The sequence below is a fragment of the Pelodiscus sinensis genome, chromosome 27 (genome assembly GCF_052426305.1).
Source record: "Pelodiscus sinensis isolate ZL-2025 chromosome 27, ASM5242630v1, whole genome shotgun sequence".
NCBI classification, from domain to species: Eukaryota; Metazoa; Chordata; order Testudines; family Trionychidae; genus Pelodiscus; species Pelodiscus sinensis.
The window spans coordinates 17311291-17333801 of record NC_143078.1 but is presented as its reverse complement, the minus strand read 5'-3'; the positions used below and the strand labels follow the sequence as shown (position 1 = coordinate 17333801).

Below are 22511 nucleotides of genomic sequence, written 5' to 3'. Positions count from 1 at the left end.
GAGCGGGGCCTCAGTGACCCCCCCCGTGCCGGGGGAGCGGGGCCCGGGGCCTCAGTGACCCCCCCCCCCGTGCCGGGGGAGCGGGGCCCGGGGCCTCAGTGATCCCCCCCCCGTGCCGGGGGAGCGGGGCCCGGGGCCTCAGTGACCCCCCCCGTGCCGGGGGAGCGGGGCCCGGGGCCTCAGTGACCCCCCCCGTGCCGGGGGAGCGGGGCCTCAGTGACCCCCCCGTGCCGGGGGAGCGGGGCCCGGGGCCTCAGTGACCCCCCCCGTGCCGGGGGAGCGGGGCCTCAGTGACCCCCCCGTGCCGGGGGAGCGGGGCCCGGGGCCTCAGTGACCCCCCCCGTGCCGGGGGAGCGGGGCCTCAGTGACCCCCCCCGTGCCGGGGGAGCGGGGCCTCAGTGACCCCCCCCCCGTGCCGGGGGAGCGGGGCCCGGGGCCTCAGTGACCCCCCCCCCGTGCCGGGGGAGCGGGGCCCGGGGCCTCAGTGACCCCCCCCCCCCCGTGCCGGGGGAGCGGGGCCCGGGGCCACAGTGACACCCTCCCCCCTCCCCCACGCTTCTGGAGGAGCAGGGCCTGGGATCAGAGACTGTCCCCCTGCCCCATCCCGTGCTGGGAGAACAGGGCCGCCATGGCCCCCAAGGACATCATGACCAACTCGCACGCCAAGTCCATCCTGAACGCCATGAACGCCCTGCGGAGGAGCAGTACGCTCTGTGACGTGACGTTGCGTGTTGAACAGAAAGACTTTGCCGCACACCGCATTGTGCTGGCAGCCTGCAGCGACTACTTCTGTGCCATGTTCACCAGCGAGGTAGGCTCTCGAGAGCCACTTGTACATCCAGTAGAACACTCTTGTGCGGTCCTGGAGGGGGCTCATCTCAGCCACATTGACATGGTATTGGGCAAGGGCGCATTTCAGGCACATGGGGGGTAGCAGCTGCCATGCGCTCTGGGACTAGGGTTGCCAGGTGTCCGGTTTTGAACTGGAGAGTCCAGTATTTGAGCTTTCTGTTCGGGAAACAAATTGAGAAAATAGAAATATCTGGTATTTTCTAAATCAGGTGTAATGTAGATTGTGATGGAATGTCAAGTGTGTCTGGTATTTTTGTTGAAACAATCTGGCAACCCTATGGGACATGGCTTGCTTTTCATCCTGTTCCCTGGACGGGAGTGAGGGGAAAGTGCTTTTATTCTGTGCATTCCTTTCACACCTGGCTGGTAGAGCATCCCCTATGCTCCTGGTGGCATCCAACAAGCCTTTGTCTGCCAGTTCAATACTACAGGAGTGCTTAGACCCCCTTGTCCTGAGTACATCCCTACCGGCAGTAAATAGCTATTTAAAAAGTCAATGGGTTAAAATATATAATTGTAACTGTTGAACTTTTACATCGCTAACCACCAGAGGCCATTCTAGCCCTTAATAGCTTGCAGCCTGTCACAGTGAAGACTGAGAAATGTGGGGAGGGGAGAGTGGACTTGGCTCAAAGTTGTCCAGCTGGTCCGTGGCAGAACCAGGAATAGAACAGAGCATTGAGCTCCAGGGCTAGTGCCCTGTCCATGAACCAGGCTCTTCTTCTGACTACTTGCTAGTGATTTACACTAATTGCACATCCTTTTGCAAAATGTTGAAAGGAGATAATGTTTGGCTGTGCTGCAATTCACTGTTTGGTTCAGATTGTTAACTAGCAGTCGTTTTCTGTGCTTTGCTTCAAGCTTAATGCAGTGGTAAATAGAAAAAAATGAGGGGAGGCAGAAAGGGGTTGGTCCTGCCTTGGGCGGGGCGCTGGACTTGATGACCTACTGAGGTCTCTTCCAGCTCTATGATTCTATGGATCATGGAACTGGGGTTGTAAAAGTTACATTTCTAATGCCTCTTCTTACACAAAGGCTGTGTCTACTACATCCCTCTTTCGACAGAGGGATGTTAATTAGACACTGTGAAATTGCAAATGAAGCAGGGATTTAAATATCCTGTGCTTCATTTGCATAATTGTGTCATGGCACTCTTCCGAAATGGCGCTTGTTCGAAAGTAAAACAGTCTAGTTGCAGTTCTTTCAAAAACGGCAGGCTTTTTCGAAAGATCCTGTACTCCTTGGTATAGACTGCGGTTTTACTTTCAAAATAGTGATAGAAATGTAGCCGTGTTAGTCTGGTGTAGCTGAAACAAAATACAGGACTATGTAGCACTTTAAAGACTAACAAGATGGTTTATTAGATGATGAGCTTTCATGGGCCAGACCCACTTCCTCAGATCAAATAGTGGAAGAAAATAGTCACAACTATATATTCCAAAGGATACAATTAAAAAAAATGAACACACATGAAAAGGACAAATCACATTACAGAACAGAAGGAGGATGCGGGGGGGGGGGGGGAAGGAAGGTAAATGCCTGTGAGTTAATGATATTAGAGGTGGGGAAGGGTAGATATCTGTGAGTTAATGGTATTAGAGGTGATAATTGGGGAAGCTCACAGGCATTTACCTTCTTCCTCCCCCCCCCCCCCCGCATCCCCCTTCTGTTCTGAAATGTGATTTGTCCTTTTCATATTTGTTCATTTTTTTTAATTGTATCCTTTGGTATATATGGTTGTGACTATTTTCTTCCACTATTTGATCTGAGGAAGTGGGTCTGGCCCATGACAGCTCATCATCTAATAAACCATCTTGTTAGTCTTTAAAGTGCTACATAGTCCTGTATTTACTTTCAAAATGGCACTTGTTCAAAAGAGTGCCATAAGCGATTACGAAAATGAAGCGCGGGATATTTAAATCCCCGCTTCATTTGCAATTTTGAGTGTCTAATTTACATCCCTCTGTTGAAAGTGGGATGTAGTCTAGACACAGCCAAAGAAGAGAATTTTCTTTTCCTAGTAGCTTCCTAGTTGGTACGGAGAGAGCAGGCTGAAGCAAACTGGGAGTATGTCCACACCACAATTGTGTTCTTCCGAAAGTAAGTAAATCGAAAGAACAGAGGGGTTTTTCTGGCGTTGGTAATTCTCTTTCTATGAGAAAAAAGCCTTTTCTGAAAGAGCTCTCTTGGCAAAAGGCATGTGTGGACAGGGAAGAGGGAGTTCTTTCGAAAGAAGAAGGAAAAGCACAGGTGCCCTGGTGGACGCTCCGCTCGTAGTAATCACAGCTAATATGCGAGAGAGTGTCCATTCAGTGTGGAAGCTCTTTTGGAAAAGGAGATGGCTTTTTCGATGCGCATTGGCAGTGTGGACGCTCTGTTTCAGAAGATCTCTTCCGAAAAAAGGTTCTTCCGAAAGAAGCCTGCAGTCTAGACATAGCCTAGGACTCTGTACAATACTAGTAGCCCTTTGTGGAGATGCCATTTCTCCCCAGATCTTAACAAAAGAACAGATCTGCTTGTCTGACTTATTGGGCACACTCACCATTTCTGTCTTATTTAGCAACTAGAAGAATTACCTGCTCAAGTCCTTACTCAGTTTTTGTTTTTTGGAAAATAAAATGAAAATGTACATGCTTCATTTAACTCATTGTTCTGGGGTGAGGCTGGTATTCAGTATGCAGGCTGCTCCGGGGAGACAGGACTATCTCAGCTCTGTCACTGCAGCAGCTTGGGGCGAAATGAGAAGTGCCACTCCATAGCTGTTGCAGGAGACTCAGCCAGGGGGACAGACAGACACTCTCAAATATGTCAGAGATATCTGTTCCTTTCTGCATCCCTGCTGCCCCAATGGGGTTATAGCTGTCCTAGTCTCCATCTCTGACCCCTTGCTGCCTCCCTGTGGTCATTATACAGTATAACTGTCTCTGCTTTCCATCCCATATCCCCTGTGGTCATTATATAACAGATCACAGATCCTTTCCATTTTATGAGAACCGTGCCAGGCACATCCCATTTTCCTGGCACTACCAAATCCTTACCTTGCTTTAAGTCACTGTGGGACAACCTGTGGGACACCACTAATTTCTTCTTTCCATTCTGAAAACTGACTATTTATTCCTACCACGTTTCATGTTTTTAGTCCATTATCAATCCATGAGAAGACCTTCCCTCTTATTCCATGACAGCTTACTTAAGAGCCTTTGGTGAGGGACCTTGTCAAAGGCTTTCTGAAAATCTAAATATACTAGCTCCCCTTTGGCCACATGCTTGTTGATGCTCTCAAAAAACTAGTAGATTAGTAAGTCATGATTTCCCATAACAGAAACCATGATGATTTTTCTCCAACAAATTATGTTCTTCTACATGTCTGACAATTCTATTAATTATTATCGTTTCAACTAATTTGCTTGGCACTGATGTTAGACTTACTAATCTGTAATTGCCATGATCACCTTTACAGCCCTTTTTAAAGATTGGCATCATATTGGCTATCTTCCAGTCATTTGGTACAGAAGGGTTACATCTACACTGGCAGCTTCTTGTGCAAGAACAGCTGTACTTGCGCAAACACTTGCTGGGTGTCTACACTGCACGTACATTCTTGCGCAAGTAAATTTACAGTACAGCGTCAGAAAACAGGTCTTCTTCCGGAAGAGTTATTCCTCTCCCCACGAGGAATAAGCCCTCTTGCGCAAGAGAGCAGTGTAGGCAGGCAACATGAATTTCTTGCGCAAGAAACCCCTATGGCTAAAATGGCCATCAGAGCTTTCTTGCGCAAGAGAGCGTCCGCACTGTCAAAGACGCTCTTGTGCAAAAGCACATGCCAGTGTAGACGCGCTCTTGTGGAAGACTTTTTATGTAAGAACTCTTCTGCAAAACTGTTCTTGTGCAAGAAGCTGCCAGCGTAGATGTTTTAAAGGATGGGTTACAAACCACAGTTAATAGTTCTGCAGTTTCTACATTTGAGTTCTTTCAGAACTCTTGGGTGAATGCCATCTGGTCCCAGTGACTTGTTGTTTAGTTTATCAATTTGTTCCAAACTGGGACAGTTCTTCAGATTTGTCACCCAAAAAGAATGACTCAGTTTGGGAATCTCCCCAACATTCTCAGCAAAGAATTTGTTTAGTTTCTCTGCAATGATCTTACCATTCTTGAGTGCTCCTTCAGCATCTTGATCATCCAATGGCCCACTGGTTGTTTAGCAGCCGTCCTGCTTCTGATACTTAAAAACAGTTTTGCTATTACTTTTTGAGTTTTTGGCTAGCTGTTCTTCAAATTCCTTTTTGGCCTTCCTAAGGATATTTTTACATTTCATTTGACAAAGTTTATGCTCCTTTCTGTTTTCCTCACTAGGATTTAACTTTCACTTTTTAAATAATGCCGACAAACCTTGACCTACCCCAGCCAGGGTACGTGCACCCTTCCCCCGACTGACTGCTGGAGCTGCAGTGGCCTCGGAGAGGCACTTCTCACCTGGCCCCAAGCAGATGTGGTGGTGAACGGGCTGGGGTTGGCCTCTCTCCATAGGGAAGCCTGCATACTGACCCCCTCTCCAACCCCACCCCAGAGTAATGATTTACCGTATATACTCGAGTATAAGCCGAGTTTTTCAGCACATTTTTTGTGCTGAAAAATGGCCCCCTCGGCTTATACTCGAGTCAGCGTCTCGAGAACTGAGGAAAGTGAGTACGCTGGTCAGGTTCTAAGGCATCCAGGTTGTTGTATCTGTCAGGAGGTGTTATTGTTATGGACTGCGCTGTAAATTCATCATCAAAGTATCTCGTGTCAATTTCTGAGGTCTGAAAGCTCTATGTATGTGCGATGAACAGCGCACATACATAGGCTTGTTGGCTGCACAGTGACTGCCAGTGATTGGCTTGTCACTGTGCTGTGGGCAGGGGGCGGGTCCGGAGGCAGAAGCGCGGCTCGGCGCAGGCTGAAGAGAAGAGATAAGGTAAGAGGCCTGAATGGAAAGGATAAAATCCTTATGGAAAGCAGGATCTGCCCAGGGATTGTGGAAATATTTTATCCTCTGTGTCGGGGGAATGGTATATGTGGAGAGGGAGTTGCCATCTGCAAGTTTCCCTCAGCTAAAAACACGAAAACAGCTAGGAAGCCGGGACACCTGAGGAAAAGAGCTATGGGGAGCTGATTGAGCTTGGTTGCTGATTGAGCTAAGGTTGTTGTACTTTTAAAGTTACGGTATTTTTGATACCATATTGTTTTTGTTGACCCCCTTTTCCACTTACAGAGCTAGGTTATTTTCTTTGAAATAAATATTCATGTAATTTTATTGGTATCTATCTTCATTTTTTACATTTACCAGTAGCTGCCTCATTTCCTACCCTAGGCTTATACTCGAGTCAATATTTTTCCCCAGTTCTTTCTGGTAAAATTAGGTGCCTCGGCTTATATTCGGGTCGGCTTATACTCGAGTATATACGGTAAATGAGGAAAACGGGGTTTTTGGTCTGGCCTCTGAAAAATTAACCATTATATCCCTTGCTTTTAATTTGTAGCTTTCAGAGAAAGATAAACCGTATGTGGACATCCAAGGGTTAACAGCCTCTACTATGGAAATCCTGCTGGACTTTGTGTATACAGAAACTGTTCATGTGACAGTAGAAAATGTTCAGGAATTGCTCCCGGCAGCATGTTTGCTTCAGCTGAAAGGTAATTGCAAACCAATTCGCCATTTCGATTGCACAGTTGATGCTGTTCAGATTGCAGAAGGCAGAAGAGGCTACTGGGCTGTTTTCAGAACCAAGTCTTTGGCTACATCTAGACCGCCCCCCTCTTACGCAAGAGAATATGCAAATGAGGCAAGCGATGAATACTGCCACACCTCATTTGCATACTTAATGAGCCACCATTTTTGTGCAAGGGGCTTTTGCACAAAAAGGAACCATATGCACAGCTCCTTTTTGCACAAAACCCCCCTCTTGCGCAAGAGCCGTTCTGCCACTTTTTTTTCTGGGGTATTCTGCAAAAAGGAGCTGTGTAGACGGCTCCTTTATGTGCAAAAGCCCCTTATGCAAAATGGCGGCTCATTAATATGCAAACGAGGCATGGCAATATTCGCTGCTTTGCCTCATTTGCATATTCTCTTGCACAAGAGGGGGCAGTCTAGACGTAGCCTTCTTGTCTTAGAACTACATAACAGCTATTTGTCAAATATGCTGCCCCATGTGCTTTTGTGGAGATGTAGTGATAAAACAAATAATTGTCCTGGGGCATCTTCAACTCTCAGGCCATACAAATTCATAGAATCATAGAATACTAGGACTGGAAGGGACCTCAAGAGGTCATCGAGTCCAGTCCCTTGCCCTCATGGCAGGACCCAGTACTGTCTAGACCATCCCTGATAGACATTTATCTAACCTACTCTTAGATATCTCCAGAGATGGAGATTCCACAACCTCCCTGGGCAATTTATTCCAGTGTTTGACCATCTTGACGGTTAGGAACTTTTTCCTAATGTCCAATCTAAACCTCCCTTGCTGCAGTTTAAGCCCGTTGCTTCTTGTTCTATCCTCAGAGGCCAGGAAAAACAAGTTTTCTCCCTCCTCCTTGTGACACCCTTTTAGATACCTGAAAACGGCTCTCATGTCCCCTCTCAGTCTTCTCTTTTCCAAACTAAACAATTCTTGAGCTGTGTGAGGCTCCCTTTTCAGTCTTCTGTATCTGCCAATTATTTTTAACATAAATAGTCAGTGTCCTAAAATACTGCCTTTTTCCTCACCCCTGAAGAAACATTTGCCTTTACGCCTCTTTGCATGTGCCTACCTTTAAGAAAGGCTTTGGGGTTGGCATTTAGTATAGACTAGAGCTTGGTTTTCTAGAGTACTTTCCAAAGCAGTGATTGGGTAGCAGATGTATGTGAGGTTACTTACTGATTTCATGTTCATAGGTGTGAAGCAGGCTTGTTGTGAGTTCTTGGAAAGCCAGCTGGATCCATCAAACTGTTTGGGCATCCGAGATTTTGCTGAGACACACAACTGCATTGATCTAATGCAGGCAGCAGAGGTCTTCAGCCAGAAACACTTCTCAGAGGTGGTTCAGCATGAAGAGTTCATCCTCTTAAATCAGGAAGAGGTGGAAAAGCTCATCAAATGTGATGAAATTCAGGTAAAGGTAGCAGGAGCCACTGTGCAAATCAATGGGAGCAAAATACTGCTTAAGCAAATCATGGTACAAGTTGGACCGTGCTGGTCTGGCTCCCTCAGGACTTGACTGGTCCCAAACGAGAGGGTTTGTTGGACCAGGGAAGATCCCTCCCGTCATGGCCTGTGCTGCCACCTGGCTAGGCCTCCACCTGGTCCCCACTGCTGCCCCAGCCCCCCAGGGCTCTCTAGATGTCACCGGCACTGCTGCTGCCAAGGCTGGAACATCACGGCAGGAGCTTCGCAGCCATCTGGCTCTGCTACCAGGGCCCGAGCCTCCTGGCTGCTGCTGGAGCCAGAACAGCTCCAGAGCCAGAGCTCTGCATCTGGGGTTGGGGCCAGAGTTCCCTGGCTGCCTCTGGGGTTGGAGTTCCCTGGCCACTTGGGTTGCCAGTGTGCCCTATGGTGCTCCTGCCCCGCCGCCAGACCTCCATGTTCCTGGGCTCTGTGGTCCATGCCAGACCACGGATGTTGCCGGACGATGAAGTCCTGGTTAAGGGCTTGTAGTCCCCACACATTGGTAGTCTCTTTCACCCCACATTGGTTAGCTCATAATGCTCTTGGCGTGGCTATCTCAGGCAGGCTCTGAATGCTCTCAGCTGCATGTTCTGAAGGTGACAGGTGTAACCTCCTCTCTACAACAAAGTAGCTTTCATTGGAACATTGGTTTGTAATACTACAAACCAGAACCAAATTAGTTACAATCAAGGAAAGAGGCTAAGATACAACAGCGATGGGCATGATTTCTGTTCTATGCCAAACAGAAATATCCAACACTGCCCTGGATTTGGCAGTCAGTGATCAGCTGTGTTAACAGCTGGAGTGAAACCGGAAATCTGTACAGTGGGATGTATTTATTGGGTGCCAGATTATGCGTGGGCCACTGCTGAGTGTTGATGGGATAGTGATTGTGGATTCAGCTTTCATCTCCTTTTTTTTTCATGTCCAGGGATGATGCTGTACCCCAGCATGACAACACTTATGGAGCTCGTTTATATTAACTTCAGAACAAATTAAAAACACCCTGTCATTTGTATTGCTATTCTTTAGGCATCACTAATAAAATGGTGATATAAATTAATTGAATGCTTCTTAATCCAGCTGCATTTGGGAGTTGTGCTTGTCAGTGTCCTCTGGATGTAGTCTGAATTCTTCCCCCTTTCTCCCTTTGCTCATAGGCTTTAAGGCCATAAGGGATCATTGTGATCATCTAGTCTGACTTCCTGCACATCACAGGCCACAGACCCTCACCTCTGGCTGAGGTACCAAAGTCCTCAAATCTTGATTTAAAAATGTTGTTAGAGAGAATCCGCTGCTTACTGTAGTTCAAATCAGCAAGTGACCTATGTCCCACACTACAGAGAAAGGGGAAAAATCCCAGGGTACTTTGTTTGACCTGGAATGAGGGGGATTCCTCCTTGACCCCAAATATGGCAATAGGGTAGACCCTGAGCATGTAGGTGAGCTCCACCAGCCAGTGCCCAGAAAAGAACACTTTGTAACAGCTTAGCCTCCCCCGTCTAGTGTCCATCTCTGGCCATTGTAGATGTTTGTTAATAACAGTTGCAGATGGTTGATATGCCATTGTAGGTACCTCATCGTACCACCCTCTCCACAAATGTATCAAGCTCAGTCTTGAAAGAGGTTAGGTTTTGTCCTCACTACTACTTGGAAGCCTGATCCAGACCTTTATTCATCTGATAGTCAGAATCCTTTGTTGTGTTTCAAGCCTAGACTTGTTGACGGGCAGGGTATATCCCTTTGTACCATCGTTGGCCCTTACCCCCTCTCCCTCTCTGGTGTTTGTGTGTCTGATGGCAATTATGTCTTCTCTCTGTCTTCATTTCATTATGCTATTTAAGCCAAGCTCCTTAAGTCTTCTCGCATAAGGAAGGTTTCCTTTTTCTCTGGTTATCCTCGTAGAACCTTCTCTGCATGTCGTGCAGTCTGAGTTCATCTTTCTTATACGTAAGAGGCCAGAATTACATAGTGATCCAGATGAGGATCCCCCCAGTGCCTTGTATCATGGTACTGATGCATCCCTATCTCTACTGGAAATATGTCACCTGATGCATCCTAGGATTATATTAGCCTTTATCATGCTTGCATCTCACTGGTGGCTCATGGACATCCTGTGATCCACTCCACCCAGCTCTTTCTCCTGCTTGTCCCTTGCAACTGACTGAGGTCACCAGCTGGTAGCAAACCCCCTTGTGTTAGTCCCTAAAGGCATGATCTTGCACCTCTACTATTAAATATCATCCTATTTCTATTCTTTCCGCTTTCAAGGTGGTCCAAATCGCGTATAATATTCCTGTCCTCTGTATAGGCAAAACTTCTGTCATCGGCAGATTTTATTAGTACATTCCTACTTTGTGCCATTTAATCAATGAAAATGTTAAATAAGATTGGTTCCAAGATAGGGATATAAAAGAGTAGTTGATTATCAGAGGCAGCAGGGGCAGGGGAAAGCAGGAGCCAGCACTGCGGGGGAACTGTGGTGCCTCCCCCCATGCTGCTGCAGCAAAGCAGCCCCTGTCCACAGCGGGTCCATGCTTCCCGCTGGGACCCCTTGCGAACAGAGGCTGCTGGACCTGGTGTGAGCTGGGACAGAGCAAACCCAGCTCAGTCCCAGCTCACACTGTGTCTAGGAGCTACCCCCACTGCGTCTCTGCAGTTTAAATGTAGTAGGAGCCAGGTTGCCTGCGTGTCTGGCTCTTACTATATTTAAACTGCAAAGCTGCAGCGGGGGTAGCTCCTTCTGAGCACCTTCCCTTATCGGCTAATTGTGTAGTCAATGCAAATTGTATCGACTCCATGATTACTCAGTTACCTGCCTCTTAGCCTCCTTATTCCAAGACCAATCCTTGAGGAGCTCCGTTTGTATTCTCTCTCTTTAGCCTGATAGTTCACTTTTCAGTGTGATTTGTTGTAGTTTCCCCTTTATCCAGTTTTACCCACCTTTCTGTTCTTTTAATTCTCCAGTTTACCTAATAATTACCCATATGCAACTGTATCTAAGGCTTTACTAAAATCCAGTTAGGTTAGATATACTTACTTTTCTTTGTCTAGAAAGTCTTATCTCAAAAAAAAGAGAGCAAGGCATCTGTGAGGGCACAGGGACATGAGGGGAATCTTTACAATCTTCCTTTTGTAAAACCATGTTGTATTTCTCCCAATTAACATTTACCCCGGTCTTTAATTACTCTCTTGCAGAGTTTGTTCTAAAATCTTGCATACAACTGAGGTCAAATTACTTGGTTGTAGTTTCCTGGATTACTCACCCCTCTCTTTTTCTTAAATGTGTGGGGGGTATGTATATAAGTGTATAAATTAATTAACAGGGCTCGACAAATGCACTCGCCCACGGCGAGTAGATTTTACCAGCTGGTGAGTGCATGGGCAGACTGGCCCAGTGGGCCGTTGTGAAGAGCTGGCGGAAGCCCGCACTACATCTGATCCGCTGGCTGGCGGAGGAGCAGAGCGCCGCTGGGAACGGGGAAGTGTGGAGATTCTTCCCACCAGGCTGCCTGCGTGCAGCTCCGGTGCAAGGAGGCAGGGCAGGACACCAGGGCTCTGGTGTGACCTGGCCCCGCTGATTTTAAAGGGCTTAGCTCTGGCCACAAGTCCCTGGGAGCTGGCTGCGGCGTGCGGCACAGCCAGGGCCCGCCCCGCCGGCTCCAGTCCTACCACGGCCCCAGCCTCCCTTTGTCTCCGCGCCACCCGTTCCACACGCCTCTCCTGCACCCTGGACCCCTTGCTCTCCCTCTTCCCTGTGACCCTTTGGCTCTGCGCTGCCCTTGCACCCTGCTCCCCCCAATCTCTGCCCCCCAGCTCTGTGCTGCCCATTCCCTGCACTGCCCCTAGACCCCGATCCCTCTGCCCCTCCCACTCCCCAAATTCCATTCCCTGTGCCTCCACCGCACCCTGCTCCCCCCAATCCCCGCATCCCTCTGGCTCTGTGCCTCCCATTCCCCGCGCCACCCCTGTACTCCCCCACTGTTCCCTGCACCCCTCTGGCTCTGTGCTGTCCCTGCACCCTGCTCCCCCTGTGGGTCGGAGTGAAGCGTGCTTGCCTATAGGGAGGGGCTGGACAGGGCAGGGAAAAGGCTGCTGTGACCCAGCAGCAAGTGAAAGGGGGAGTTCACTTGAAGCACCTTTGCCTTTATGGAAAAAAATGAAAATGCTATTTGCTATTTATAGGGCTAAAATGCCGGGACAAAAAAGAAAACAAAAAAAAAAAACCCATTGCAAAGTGCAAACGTGTAAAAGGCAACAACAAAGGGGAGGGGGCAAAAGATGTTTTGCTTGGGGCAGCAAAAAACCTAGAGCTGGCCCTGAGGGAGGGGAAGGGGCTGGGCTGGGCTGTGGGGAGGGGAAGGGAAAAATATGGGGAAGGGCTTGTGCTGAGGGGAGGAGGTCGGGAAAAGAATAAGAAGAAAGGGGAAGGCACCAAGGCTGTGTCCAGACTCAGGGGTTTTTTCGGGAAAAAAAACTTCCCCTGCGTCCAGACTCAAGCCGCGTTCTTTCGAAATAATTTCGAAAGAACGCGGCTTTTCTTTCGATGGCGGTAAACCTCGTTTCACGAGGAAGAACGCCTTCTTTCGAAAGTTCCTCTTTCGAAAGAAGGCGTTCTTCAATGTAAATAGGGCTTCCTCGAAAGAGAGCATCCAGACTCGCTGGGTGCTCTCTTTCGAAAAAGCGGATTGCTCTTTCGAAAGATCCGCCTGCAGTCTAGACGCGATCTTTCGAAAGAGGCTCTTTCGAAAGATGCTTTCGAAAGAGGCTCTTTCGAAAGATGCTTTCGAAAGAGCCTCTTTCGAAAGAAGCCTGCAGTCTAGACATAGCCCAAGAGACAGGGGTGCAGGAGAGAGAAATGCCAGGGAGCCAAGTGCAGACAATGAGGAAAAGGGCAGGAGGGGAGGTGTCAGTGGGAGAGGAGAGGGTAAGGACACTGGGGGCAGGAGGGGGAGGTGCTGGGAGAAGGCTTAAAAGAAGGGGTGGGCATGAGAAAGGTGGGGATGGAGCAAGGCATCTGTGAGGGCACAGGGGCATGAGGGGAATAGGGGCAAAGGGTGTGGGCATCAGGGAAAAAGGGGGCAGGGGCAGTGAGGGAAGGGGGAGTCACCAGGAGGGTGCAGGTGCCAGGGGATTCTGGGGGTGAAGTAGAAGGGCAGACACCTGCAGGGGAGGGACCAGCACCAGAGGAGAGAGGCAGGGCAGGTGTGTAGAGGGAGGTGTTAGGAGAGGGGATGAGGAGGGGTAGCTCACATGATTAGAGTGGGGCTCTTGGAGGAGTGGGCACAGGGGGGAGAGAAGGGCTGGTGGAGGGGGGCAGGTTTCAGGAAGGCTGAGGGCAGTGAGAAGGGCAGGAGTCAGGACAGCAGAGGAGGGTGAGGAGTTGAGGGGGCAGCAGGCACCAGGGGAGCTGATGGAGCAAGGGGAGGAGACATGGCAGCAGAGAGAAAAGGTAGAGGTTTATAAGATCTTTATTAATAACCTGGGTGATATTTATTAACTTATTAGTAATTACTGTTCTTATTCTTATTAGGAATTTATGCCATAAAAAAACACTTTTTGTGGGGGAGGGTCCCTTTTTTGTCTGGCAAGTAGGGTTTTCCAGAATTTGTCAACCCCTGTTAATTAATATATATATATTAAAGACAAATACTAGTTCCACTTCTCTAGTCATTAGGTATGAATTCTGAGTTATGGATTTGTTAAAAATCCTTGCTACTGGTCTTTCATTTTCATGTGTTAGTTCCTTTTTATATTCTTGGATGGAGATTATCCTGACCTCCTGGTTTGGTCCTGTTAAAATGTCCGAGTTTGGCTTCCATCTCACGAGGAAATTTCTACGAGAGGCCCCCATTTTTGTAAGTGTGGAAGGGGCCAGAAACCCCCGACTTACATCCTCGGCCATTTACAACGACGCCTACCGTAAATGCGGGTTCAAGTTAAGACGCCCCTGACTTGCAACGCTTCCTCCAGAAGCAATCGCATCTCCAGTTGGGAGCCTCTTGTGCTTCTGTCTCCTTGTTCCCGATAGTCAGTGGGCTGCTTCCCTCAAGTTCTCCACTTACCTTATTAAAAACTGAGGCAAAGTATTTCTTTAGGTTTTGGGCTATTCCTACATTATCTTCAATCTTTCCTCCAGATTCCCCCTTCTTTTGTCGTTGTTTTTATTTGACTGAAGAATCTTTTATAATTAGTTTTAATTTCTTTTGCAAGATCCAGCTCTGCTTGGCTTTTGACAGTTCGCACCTTATCCCTGTGCTTCCTGACATCCACGAGGTAGCTTTGCTTATTCATCCCTTGTCAGTTTTCTGCTTTTTGTTAATAACTTGTTTGAAAAGCTTGTTTGTTCAGTCTGATCTTCAGCCATTCTCTGAGGCTGTGTCTACACTGGCAGCTTCTTGCGCAAGAACAGTTATTCTTGCGCAAAAACTTGCCGGCTGTCTACACTGCACATGCGTTCTTGCGCAAGTAAATTTACAGTCTAGCGTTGTAAAACAGGGCTTCTTCCAGAAGAGTTATTCCTTTCCCCACAAGGAATAAGCCCTCTTGCGCAAGAGTTCTTCCACAAGAAGGCACTGTAAACAGGCAACATGAATTTCTTGCACTAGAAGCCCTATGGTTAAAATGGCCATCAGAGCTTTCTTGAGCAAGACAGCGTCCACGCTGCCATGGATGCTCTTGTCCAAAAGCACATGGCAGTGTGGACACACTCTCGTGGAAGATTTTTTGCACAAGAACTCTTCCATAAAAGAGTTCTTGCGCAAGAAGTGCAGACATAGCCCAAGGGTTTGCTGATATGCTTGCTTGGCTTGACCGTTCTATCATCTTGTGGCTGAAACCCTTGGGGTTTTACCAGACCCCTCATCTCTCTGCCCATCATCTGGCCTGCCCTTACTTCTAAAATAAGAGCCATTGGAGATGCAGAATCGAAAGCATAGGCAGTGGAGCTAACTTTCCTATGTGGCTGGAATGAAATCTCTAGTTCTACTGGTAGTATAACCCTAGTGATTTGCTGAAACCCTTCCTACTTACAAGCCTTCTCCACTGGTTGCACTTCAGTCAGACAGTTTGCATTTTTAGAGCTGAGCCAGAGAGCTCTAGGCTGTCTGCAGCAGATGTTAATTGGCACAAATCAGTACATATTTCTGGGAAGGGGTGAGTATTTGGAGGTTGTTTCCTCACATGGGGGAGAAATGGACAAAGAAAGCCAGGGCCTGTGGTGTGAGGAGGTTAATGTTTGAGCGTTTGGACATGGGCTGCAGGTAGCGCTAATAGGGGTGCGATGAGTAAATTCTAAAGGCTATGGAAATACGTTGGGACAGGTTGGTGACAGAAAATGAAAACATTGGATGGCACTTTTTAAATGGGGAAAATCAAATTGAACTTCTTGGTGATCATTTGTAAATATCATTCATGATAAACTGTTGTTTAATAATTCAGCCATTACTAAGAGAAGCAGGGGCAACAAGTTGGAAATGTATTGCTTAACCCGAATCCAGTACTGGAACCACTCTCCCCGACCGTGTGATGACTATTTACTTTTTCTTTTCAGGTGGATTCTGAAGAGCCTGTTTTTGAGGCAGTTATAAACTGGGTGAAACACTCAAAAAAGGAACGGGAGGATTCCTTGCCAGAGTTGCTGCAATATGTGCGCATGCCGCTTCTTACCCCCCGCTATATCACAGATGTCATAGACACTGAGGTATAAACAGCACAGTGATCCTCTGATATCCTTGTTCCTTTGCTTCCTGTAGTTTAGTCCCCATGTATCTCAGCAGAACACATTAGGGACTCTTTCCCCGCTGTTTCTTTCAGTGATGGCCTATAATCCATAGCGCTGTCCTTACCCAGCTGGAGATGCCCACATGCATTACCCTCAACAAGCAGGGCAGTGTGTCCTGCTGCAATCTGCATTGTAATGGTTTCAATGGAATAATGAAATTGATCCAAAACTAATTTGTATTGCCGTTTCCCAGCACAGATGTAGTTGAGCTTGTTTAAATGTTACTTACATTGGTTTATCTTAGTTTGGCAATTTACTCCATGTTGTATGTTCCCCTCAGTTAGGGAACCCTGCAGTACCTGGCATTTTTAGCCTTTATTGTCTGTAGCACTTGCAGCCATTCTCTGTTGCCAATAGGTCATTGTGCAAGTCAGAGTTTTAATGTCACTTAAATTCAGGGGAACTAGGTCTAATACGATTGTTTCTAGGGGATTTAAACAAATCAAACATACGCTATATGCATGTTTTCCCCCAGCCTTTTATACGGTGCAGTTTGCAGTGCAGGGACCTCGTAGATGAAGCTAAGAAATTCCACCTGAGGCCTGAGCTCCGGAGTCAGATGCAGGGACCCAGGACTAGAGCACGACTAGGTGAGCAACAAAGGAAAGGACACACAGGAGTTCTTTGGGAAATCGCCAGGTATTGTATTTAGATGTTTGCCTAGTGCCTTCCGACTGCTGATCTCAGTGCTTCACGGATACTACAGAGCTAACACTCAACCCCTTGAGAAGCAAGTAGTATCACCGTTGTTCAGAGAGAAACTGAGACACTGAGAATGGAAGTGATTTGACAGAGAACCCACAGTGAATATGTGGCAGAGCTGGAAATAGAGACCAGGTTGCCTAACCTCCCAGTCCTGTGCTTTAGTGGAAAGATCATCTTTTCCCTTTGAGTTGTCCATGCTACTAGACATGTATTGCAGCATGCGCTTCCTTGGGAGCAATGTGGAGGGGCAGTTTCTTTCTACGCCTCTCACAGGATCGTTAACATCATGGAGGTAGGAGGTGAAAGAGATACTTCAGTATTAAAGAGCAAAAATAAACTTTGCCTCCCCTAGACTCACAGTTCATAAGCCCCTTTCTAGCTTGAAGGCATGATCTGCCTTTCTGACAGGACTGCAGAGTTGAGCTCAGACAGTTGCCATGTAATTAGAGGTCAGTTACTCTTGGCCTGCAGAAGCAGCACACCAGTCCTTTTGCATAGGAATAATGCTCTCTCCAACTCCCACCCAGGGACTATTCTAATCTACCTGACCTCCTGCATAATGCTGGTCATAGAATTTCACCTAGTTAACTCTGTATTCAGAAAGACTCTAAGCACTGGACAATCCACCACATCCTTAGGTAAATTATTCCACTGGTTAATTATGTGAACGGACACATGCATACTTGATTGTTTGTGTCAGTGCCGCATGTATTGACCAGGCATGCTTGTATTGATGCAAAGTGCACTGCAAGAGTGGAAGCTATCCCAGTGTACCCCATGCTACTGTCCAGTGTATTGTCTTTGGGGAAATGTTTGCAGTGTAGCGTGGGATAGAAATGACTCACCCAGGGACCTCTGGGACTTAGGGTTCCAGCATGCAACTTTCTCCATCTATCCCATAGTGTCTTCCATATGCATAAATTTTGCACCATTTTCAAAAAAGTCTTAAACACATCCGACGCTTTTTGGTCTCTGCCATCTCTAACCGAAGCATGGTATACACCGAGTACTGCGCTGTTCTCACGAGCATTGCAAATACAGGGTGCATAATTCTCTCATACAGGCAGTCCCCGGGTTACGTACAAGATAGGGACTGTAGGTTTGTTCTTAAGTTGAATCTGTATGTAAGTCAGAACTGGCGTCCAGATTCAGACACTGCTGAAACTGACCGCCAGTTCTGACTTACATACAGAATCAACTTAAGAACCCCAGGCGTCCCCAAGTCAGCTGCTGCTGAAACTGATCAGCAGCTGATTCCAGGAAGCCCCGGGCAGAGCAACTCTGCCTGGGGCTTCCTGTAGTCAGCGCTGGTCAGTTTCAGCAGAAGCTGACTTGGGGACGCCTGGGGCAGAGCAGCTGGGGTGCTACTGGACCAACCCAGCAGCACCCCATCTGCTCTGCCCCAGACGTCCTGATTCAGCCGCTGCTGAAACTGACCAGCAGCGGCTGAATCAGGACCTGGGGCAGAGCAGCTGGGGTGCTGCCGGGTTGGTCCAGTAGTGCCCACGGGCGCTGCAGGACCAATCGGCAGCGCCCCAGCTGCTCTGCCCCAGAGTCCAAAACAAAAGCCTGGTCTGCTGGGGGTGGGGGAGCACACTAGCTGCGCACCCCCCCCCCCCCCAGCAGACCAGGGACACGGGGAGCAGAGCCGCAGCGGCAGCGGGGTGCCGCGCCTCTGAGGCTTTGCTCTGGCAAAGCCTCTGAGGCGCGGGACCCCCCGCGGCTGCGGCTTCAGTCAGGGTGCCTGTGGTCTGCTGGGGACGGTCCCCAGCAGACCACAGGCACCCTGACTGAAGCCGCAGCCGCGGGAGGGGGGGTCCCGCGCCTCTGAGGCTTTGCCGGAGCAAAGCCTCAGAGGCGCGGGGAACCGCCGCTGCTGCCGCTCCAGTCTGGATGCCTGTGGTCTGCTGGGGACGGTCCCCAGCAGACCACAGGCACCCGGACTGAAGCCGCAGCCGCGGGGGGGTCCCGCGCCTCTGAGGCTTTGCCAGAGCAAAGCCTCAGAGGCGCGGGGAACCGCCGCTGCTGCCGCTTTGACTGAAGCGGCAGCAGCGGCGGTTCCCCGCGCCTCTGAGGCTTTGCTCTGGCAAAGCCTCAGAGGCGCGGGACCCCCCCGCGGCTGCGGCTTCAGTCCGGGTGCCTGTGGTCTGCTGGGGACCGTCCCCAGCAGACCACAGGCACCGGGTCTCATGCGGCAGCAGCGGGGGTTCCCGCGCTTCTGAGGCTTTGCTCTGGCAAAGCCTCAGAAGCGCAGGAACCCGCCCGCTGCTGCCGCTTGGGTCCCAGTGCCTGTGGTCTGCTGGGGACGGTCCCCAGCAGACCACAGGCACCGGCACCCAAGTGGCAGCAGCAGCGGTTCCCGCGCTTCCGAGGCTTTGCTCTGGCAAAGCCTCAGAAGCGCGGGAACCCGCCCGGTGCCCCTGGTCTGCTGGAGACGGTCTCCAACAGACCAGGGGCACCGGAGCAGCTTACGAACGGGGCTTTCTCGCCCCGACTTCCGGGGCGAGAAAGCTCCGTTCGTAAGTGCGGATCCGACATAAGTCGGATCCGCGTAAGTCGGGGACTGCCTGTATTTGCAGACAGGAAATATCGCAACAACTAGAGAGATAGCTGAGGGCCATAGCAAAAAAGAATCAGTGGTTGTTCATGGCATTCACAGAGCAGCTGAAGATGGAGTGCTGCTTCTGGGCCTGAGAAACAAGCACTGACTTTGGGATAGTGTGGTTGAGGAGGATGGGAAAGAGAACATCCGACTACGATTCCATAGTTGGTCCTCCTTCCAGATGATTATGTGCTGTGTTATCTTCTCACACTGAGAATAATCTCTGGGGGAGGGGACTCCAGTTATTGGGATGAGACAGGTAATAGTTATGGGGATTTAATCATTACAAACATAGATAGTTAGATTTGCAATGACAACGAGAACCACATGGTGACTTCCCTGACTGGTGCAAAGGTTGTGGATCTCTTGAAACATCTAGATAGCCTTGTGTGTAGTGCTAAGCAGGAGCCGGTGGTCATGGTATAAGTAGGTAACAATGACCGGGAAGGATAGGAAAGAGGTCCTGGAGACCATATTTAGACCGCTAGATAAGCAATTGAAGTCCAAGACCTCAATGGTATCATTCTTGGAAATACTTCCAGTTTCATACAAAGAACCAGGTAGATAGCAGGGTCTCAGTGCATGAACGAAATTATGATGTAGGGAGGAGTAATTTATTTGAGACCGGGCAAACTTTTTTTGGGGGGGGGGGGGGGGAAGCCTATACAGGACAGATGGGCTCCACCTAAATGAAAACGTACTCAGATGGCCGATTTCATAAAATTGGAAAGGTTGTACACAGTTTTTTAAACTCAGAGCTGAAGGAAAGCCAACAGGTGGCTTGGACAGAAGTATCCCTTAGGGAAGGATCTGTTAATGAAGATTTTCTGTCCTAATGAGGCGGAGGAGGTGGTAGATGGTAAAATCTGGCAGAGAGGTATTGCTGGCACATGCTGACATATCACATTAGTTGATGTGCATGTGAATGAACCTTTGATAGTATAGCTGATGTGGTTAGGTCCTGTGATGATGTCACTAAGCTAGATAGTTGGCAATGGGGTTTATTGCAGGAATTGGTTCCTGGGTTAGTATTTCTGTTGTGGGATGTGAAGCCAATTCCTCTCTGGATTTTCTTTTTTTTTTCTTTTTTTAATATTGGGTGGTTTTTGTTTAAAAAACGTTAAACTCCCCCTCTAAACTCCCTTGCAAAACTCTCTTCTGATTACTTCAGAGTGGGCTTTTTAAACCCTGGCCTCCTGAGGAGTCCTGCCCCTTGGTTAAGTCTTGGTGGATGTGAAAGGGATTAGGTATCAAAGCCTTGTTAAGAAGCTCTCTGCCTTGCCTAACAGTCTTGCAAGCCTGAGCACATGGTCCTGTAAACAAACAAGCTCAGCACACGGTATCTTTCAGACATGCAGCAAGCACACCACACGCACATACTACAGACAACAACCCCATCACAGTATCCCACAGTACCTGGAACTTTTGTCCCCTGCATATCAACTGTAGACCTAGGAATGTATGAACTGCGGGGAAAACTCTACTGTCCACCCTGTTTCCTGTCTGTGGCAGTACTTTTGGTGGGATGCAGAAGCCCAGAGAAACACACAAGTACATAAGCAGCACAATTAACTTCTGTGGTGGCTGTCTCAGTAGAATGATTGTAGTTCAAGAAGGCTTTATATTGAACTACCATGTAATCCAAGAATTAGGCTTTCCATTTCTAGGTTGAGTCACAAGTAGGGCTGGGGGGGCGGTGTTTGGGGAACAAGGGACAGTCATTGGAGCAGAGACAAAGCACTGTCCTATAGCAGGCCCACTCTGAGAGCTGCAGCACTGCTCTTCTCCCACCAGGAATTCTGGGATGCATCCAGAGAACTTTTAGGACCAGAGACCAGCTGCTTTCGTACTTGCATGCAGGAAAGCAGTAGGACTCAGACTCTCTGGCCCTGCAGGATCCTGAGACCCTGGGCCTAAGTTAGCACATTTGCAGTGTGGATGCAAAGGGGTTTGACTTGAGCCTTGGCTAAGACCAGGGTTTAAAGTGCTGTGTAGATATACCCTCAGGGAACAGTCAGAAATCAGAGAGACAGTGAGGAGAGCTCTGGAGGTTTGGGATAAAACACATGCATGAAAACCAGTTTCTTGTTGATGTGGTTTTAAGGAAAAAAAGAGTTTGATTTTTTTTCCTTCTCTGTGATGTAAAAGGAAGAATTAGGCAAACTATTGATGATATTTTCTTTTCAGGACTTGGCTATCCTTATTTACTTGGCAGTATTGTGGGTAACTGGGGAAAGTAATAGGATAATGTTAGAAGTAACAGGGAGGTGAAACTGGGTAACTGAGTAGGGGAAGGGATTTTGAAATTGATTACACTATTCTTTGATGGTTTTTATTTACTTATTTATATTCAAACTTCTGACAAACATTGGAGGGGAAATAAGTTTTTGTTAGTTCCAGCACTGCTCCCCTTTGGGTCACGGCTCGGCAAGCTCTCATTCCAGTAATATAGGCCTCCAATGAGACCTCCAGAAAACACAGAGGAGGAAACATGACATTCTTGATATTTTGAGGCTAAGCAGAATAGGCAGGAAAATCGCTCTTGGGCCTGTCTTAGTTGTTATGATAACCGGCACAGAGCTCTGTTCTTTCATTAATAGGAGAATTATTGAACACCGTTAACTTCATGGTCACCTGAAAAATGTCTTTGTTTGGATATTCCCACATTTCCCTGGTGTTTGTCAGGTCCTTAGGGAGAAGCTTGGTGTTGGGATTGTGTGGGGTGCAGGAGTCAGGGTTGGGTGTGAGGAGGAGCTCTGGACAGGAGACTGTATATGCCCCGGGGGGGGGGGGGGGGGCTCAAATTTGTACCAGGGCTACTTGCTCTTCTCCGTCCTGTCCCTGTCAGGGAGTGAGAAAAAAGTTCACAGCTACCCTCTGCGCTTCCTAGCCAGAATGAGGCATGCAGCAAACTTTGTACTTTCCCCTCGATTCCTAATGAAGGGGGAAAGCCAGGTATGTCCCCATTTGAATTGGTGGGGGGTCAGAGGCTTGGGGCTGAGGCAGTTCCAAAGAGGGAGGAAACTGCTGGCCCCTTTCACCTGCCTAATGATGGTCTCTTTCTTGTGTGGTTTTATGAGAAGCAGTCCTATTCCAGACACATCCTATTTTCCTGATACCATAACTTAAAGCAATGTAAGGATTTGATTGTAAGAGGAGGCTGAATTTGGTGGTCCTAGCTCCTAGGCTTCGTCTACACGTGATCTCATTTGCATATTTTCTGCCAATCCGTTTTTGCCTACGGGTTGTTACACAAAAACAAGCAGTTTAGACATTTTCTTTTTGTGCAAAACCCCTTTTCCCGCCAGATCAGTAAACCTCCTTTTTTGGGGCAAAAGGATCTGGTGGGAAAAGGGGTTTTTGTGCAAAAAAACCCCCGTCCACGCTA

The 22511-nt window shown here is 48.4% G+C and overlaps 1 protein-coding gene across 2 annotated transcripts in view; it reads left to right on the top strand.

The window, feature by feature from the left end:
- The first annotated feature begins 494 nt into the window (after positions 1 to 494).
- The window catches only part of KLHL12 (kelch like family member 12), a 40869-nt gene continuing 18852 nt past the window's right edge, over positions 495 to 22511 (top strand). Inside the window, exons 1-6 of one of the 2 annotated variants that reach the window (XM_006135730.3) lie at positions 495 to 811; positions 6372 to 6525; positions 7763 to 7980; positions 14247 to 14309; positions 15586 to 15735; positions 16292 to 16406. In XM_006135730.3, the coding sequence (XP_006135792.3) occupies positions 629 to 811; positions 6372 to 6525; positions 7763 to 7980; positions 14247 to 14309; positions 15586 to 15735; positions 16292 to 16406 (883 nt within the window). In that variant the 5' untranslated portion in view covers positions 495 to 628. The remainder of the gene's footprint in view (positions 812 to 6371; positions 6526 to 7762; positions 7981 to 14246; positions 14310 to 15585; positions 15736 to 16291; positions 16407 to 22511) is intronic. The other variant, XM_006135731.3, reaches the window with a different exon arrangement.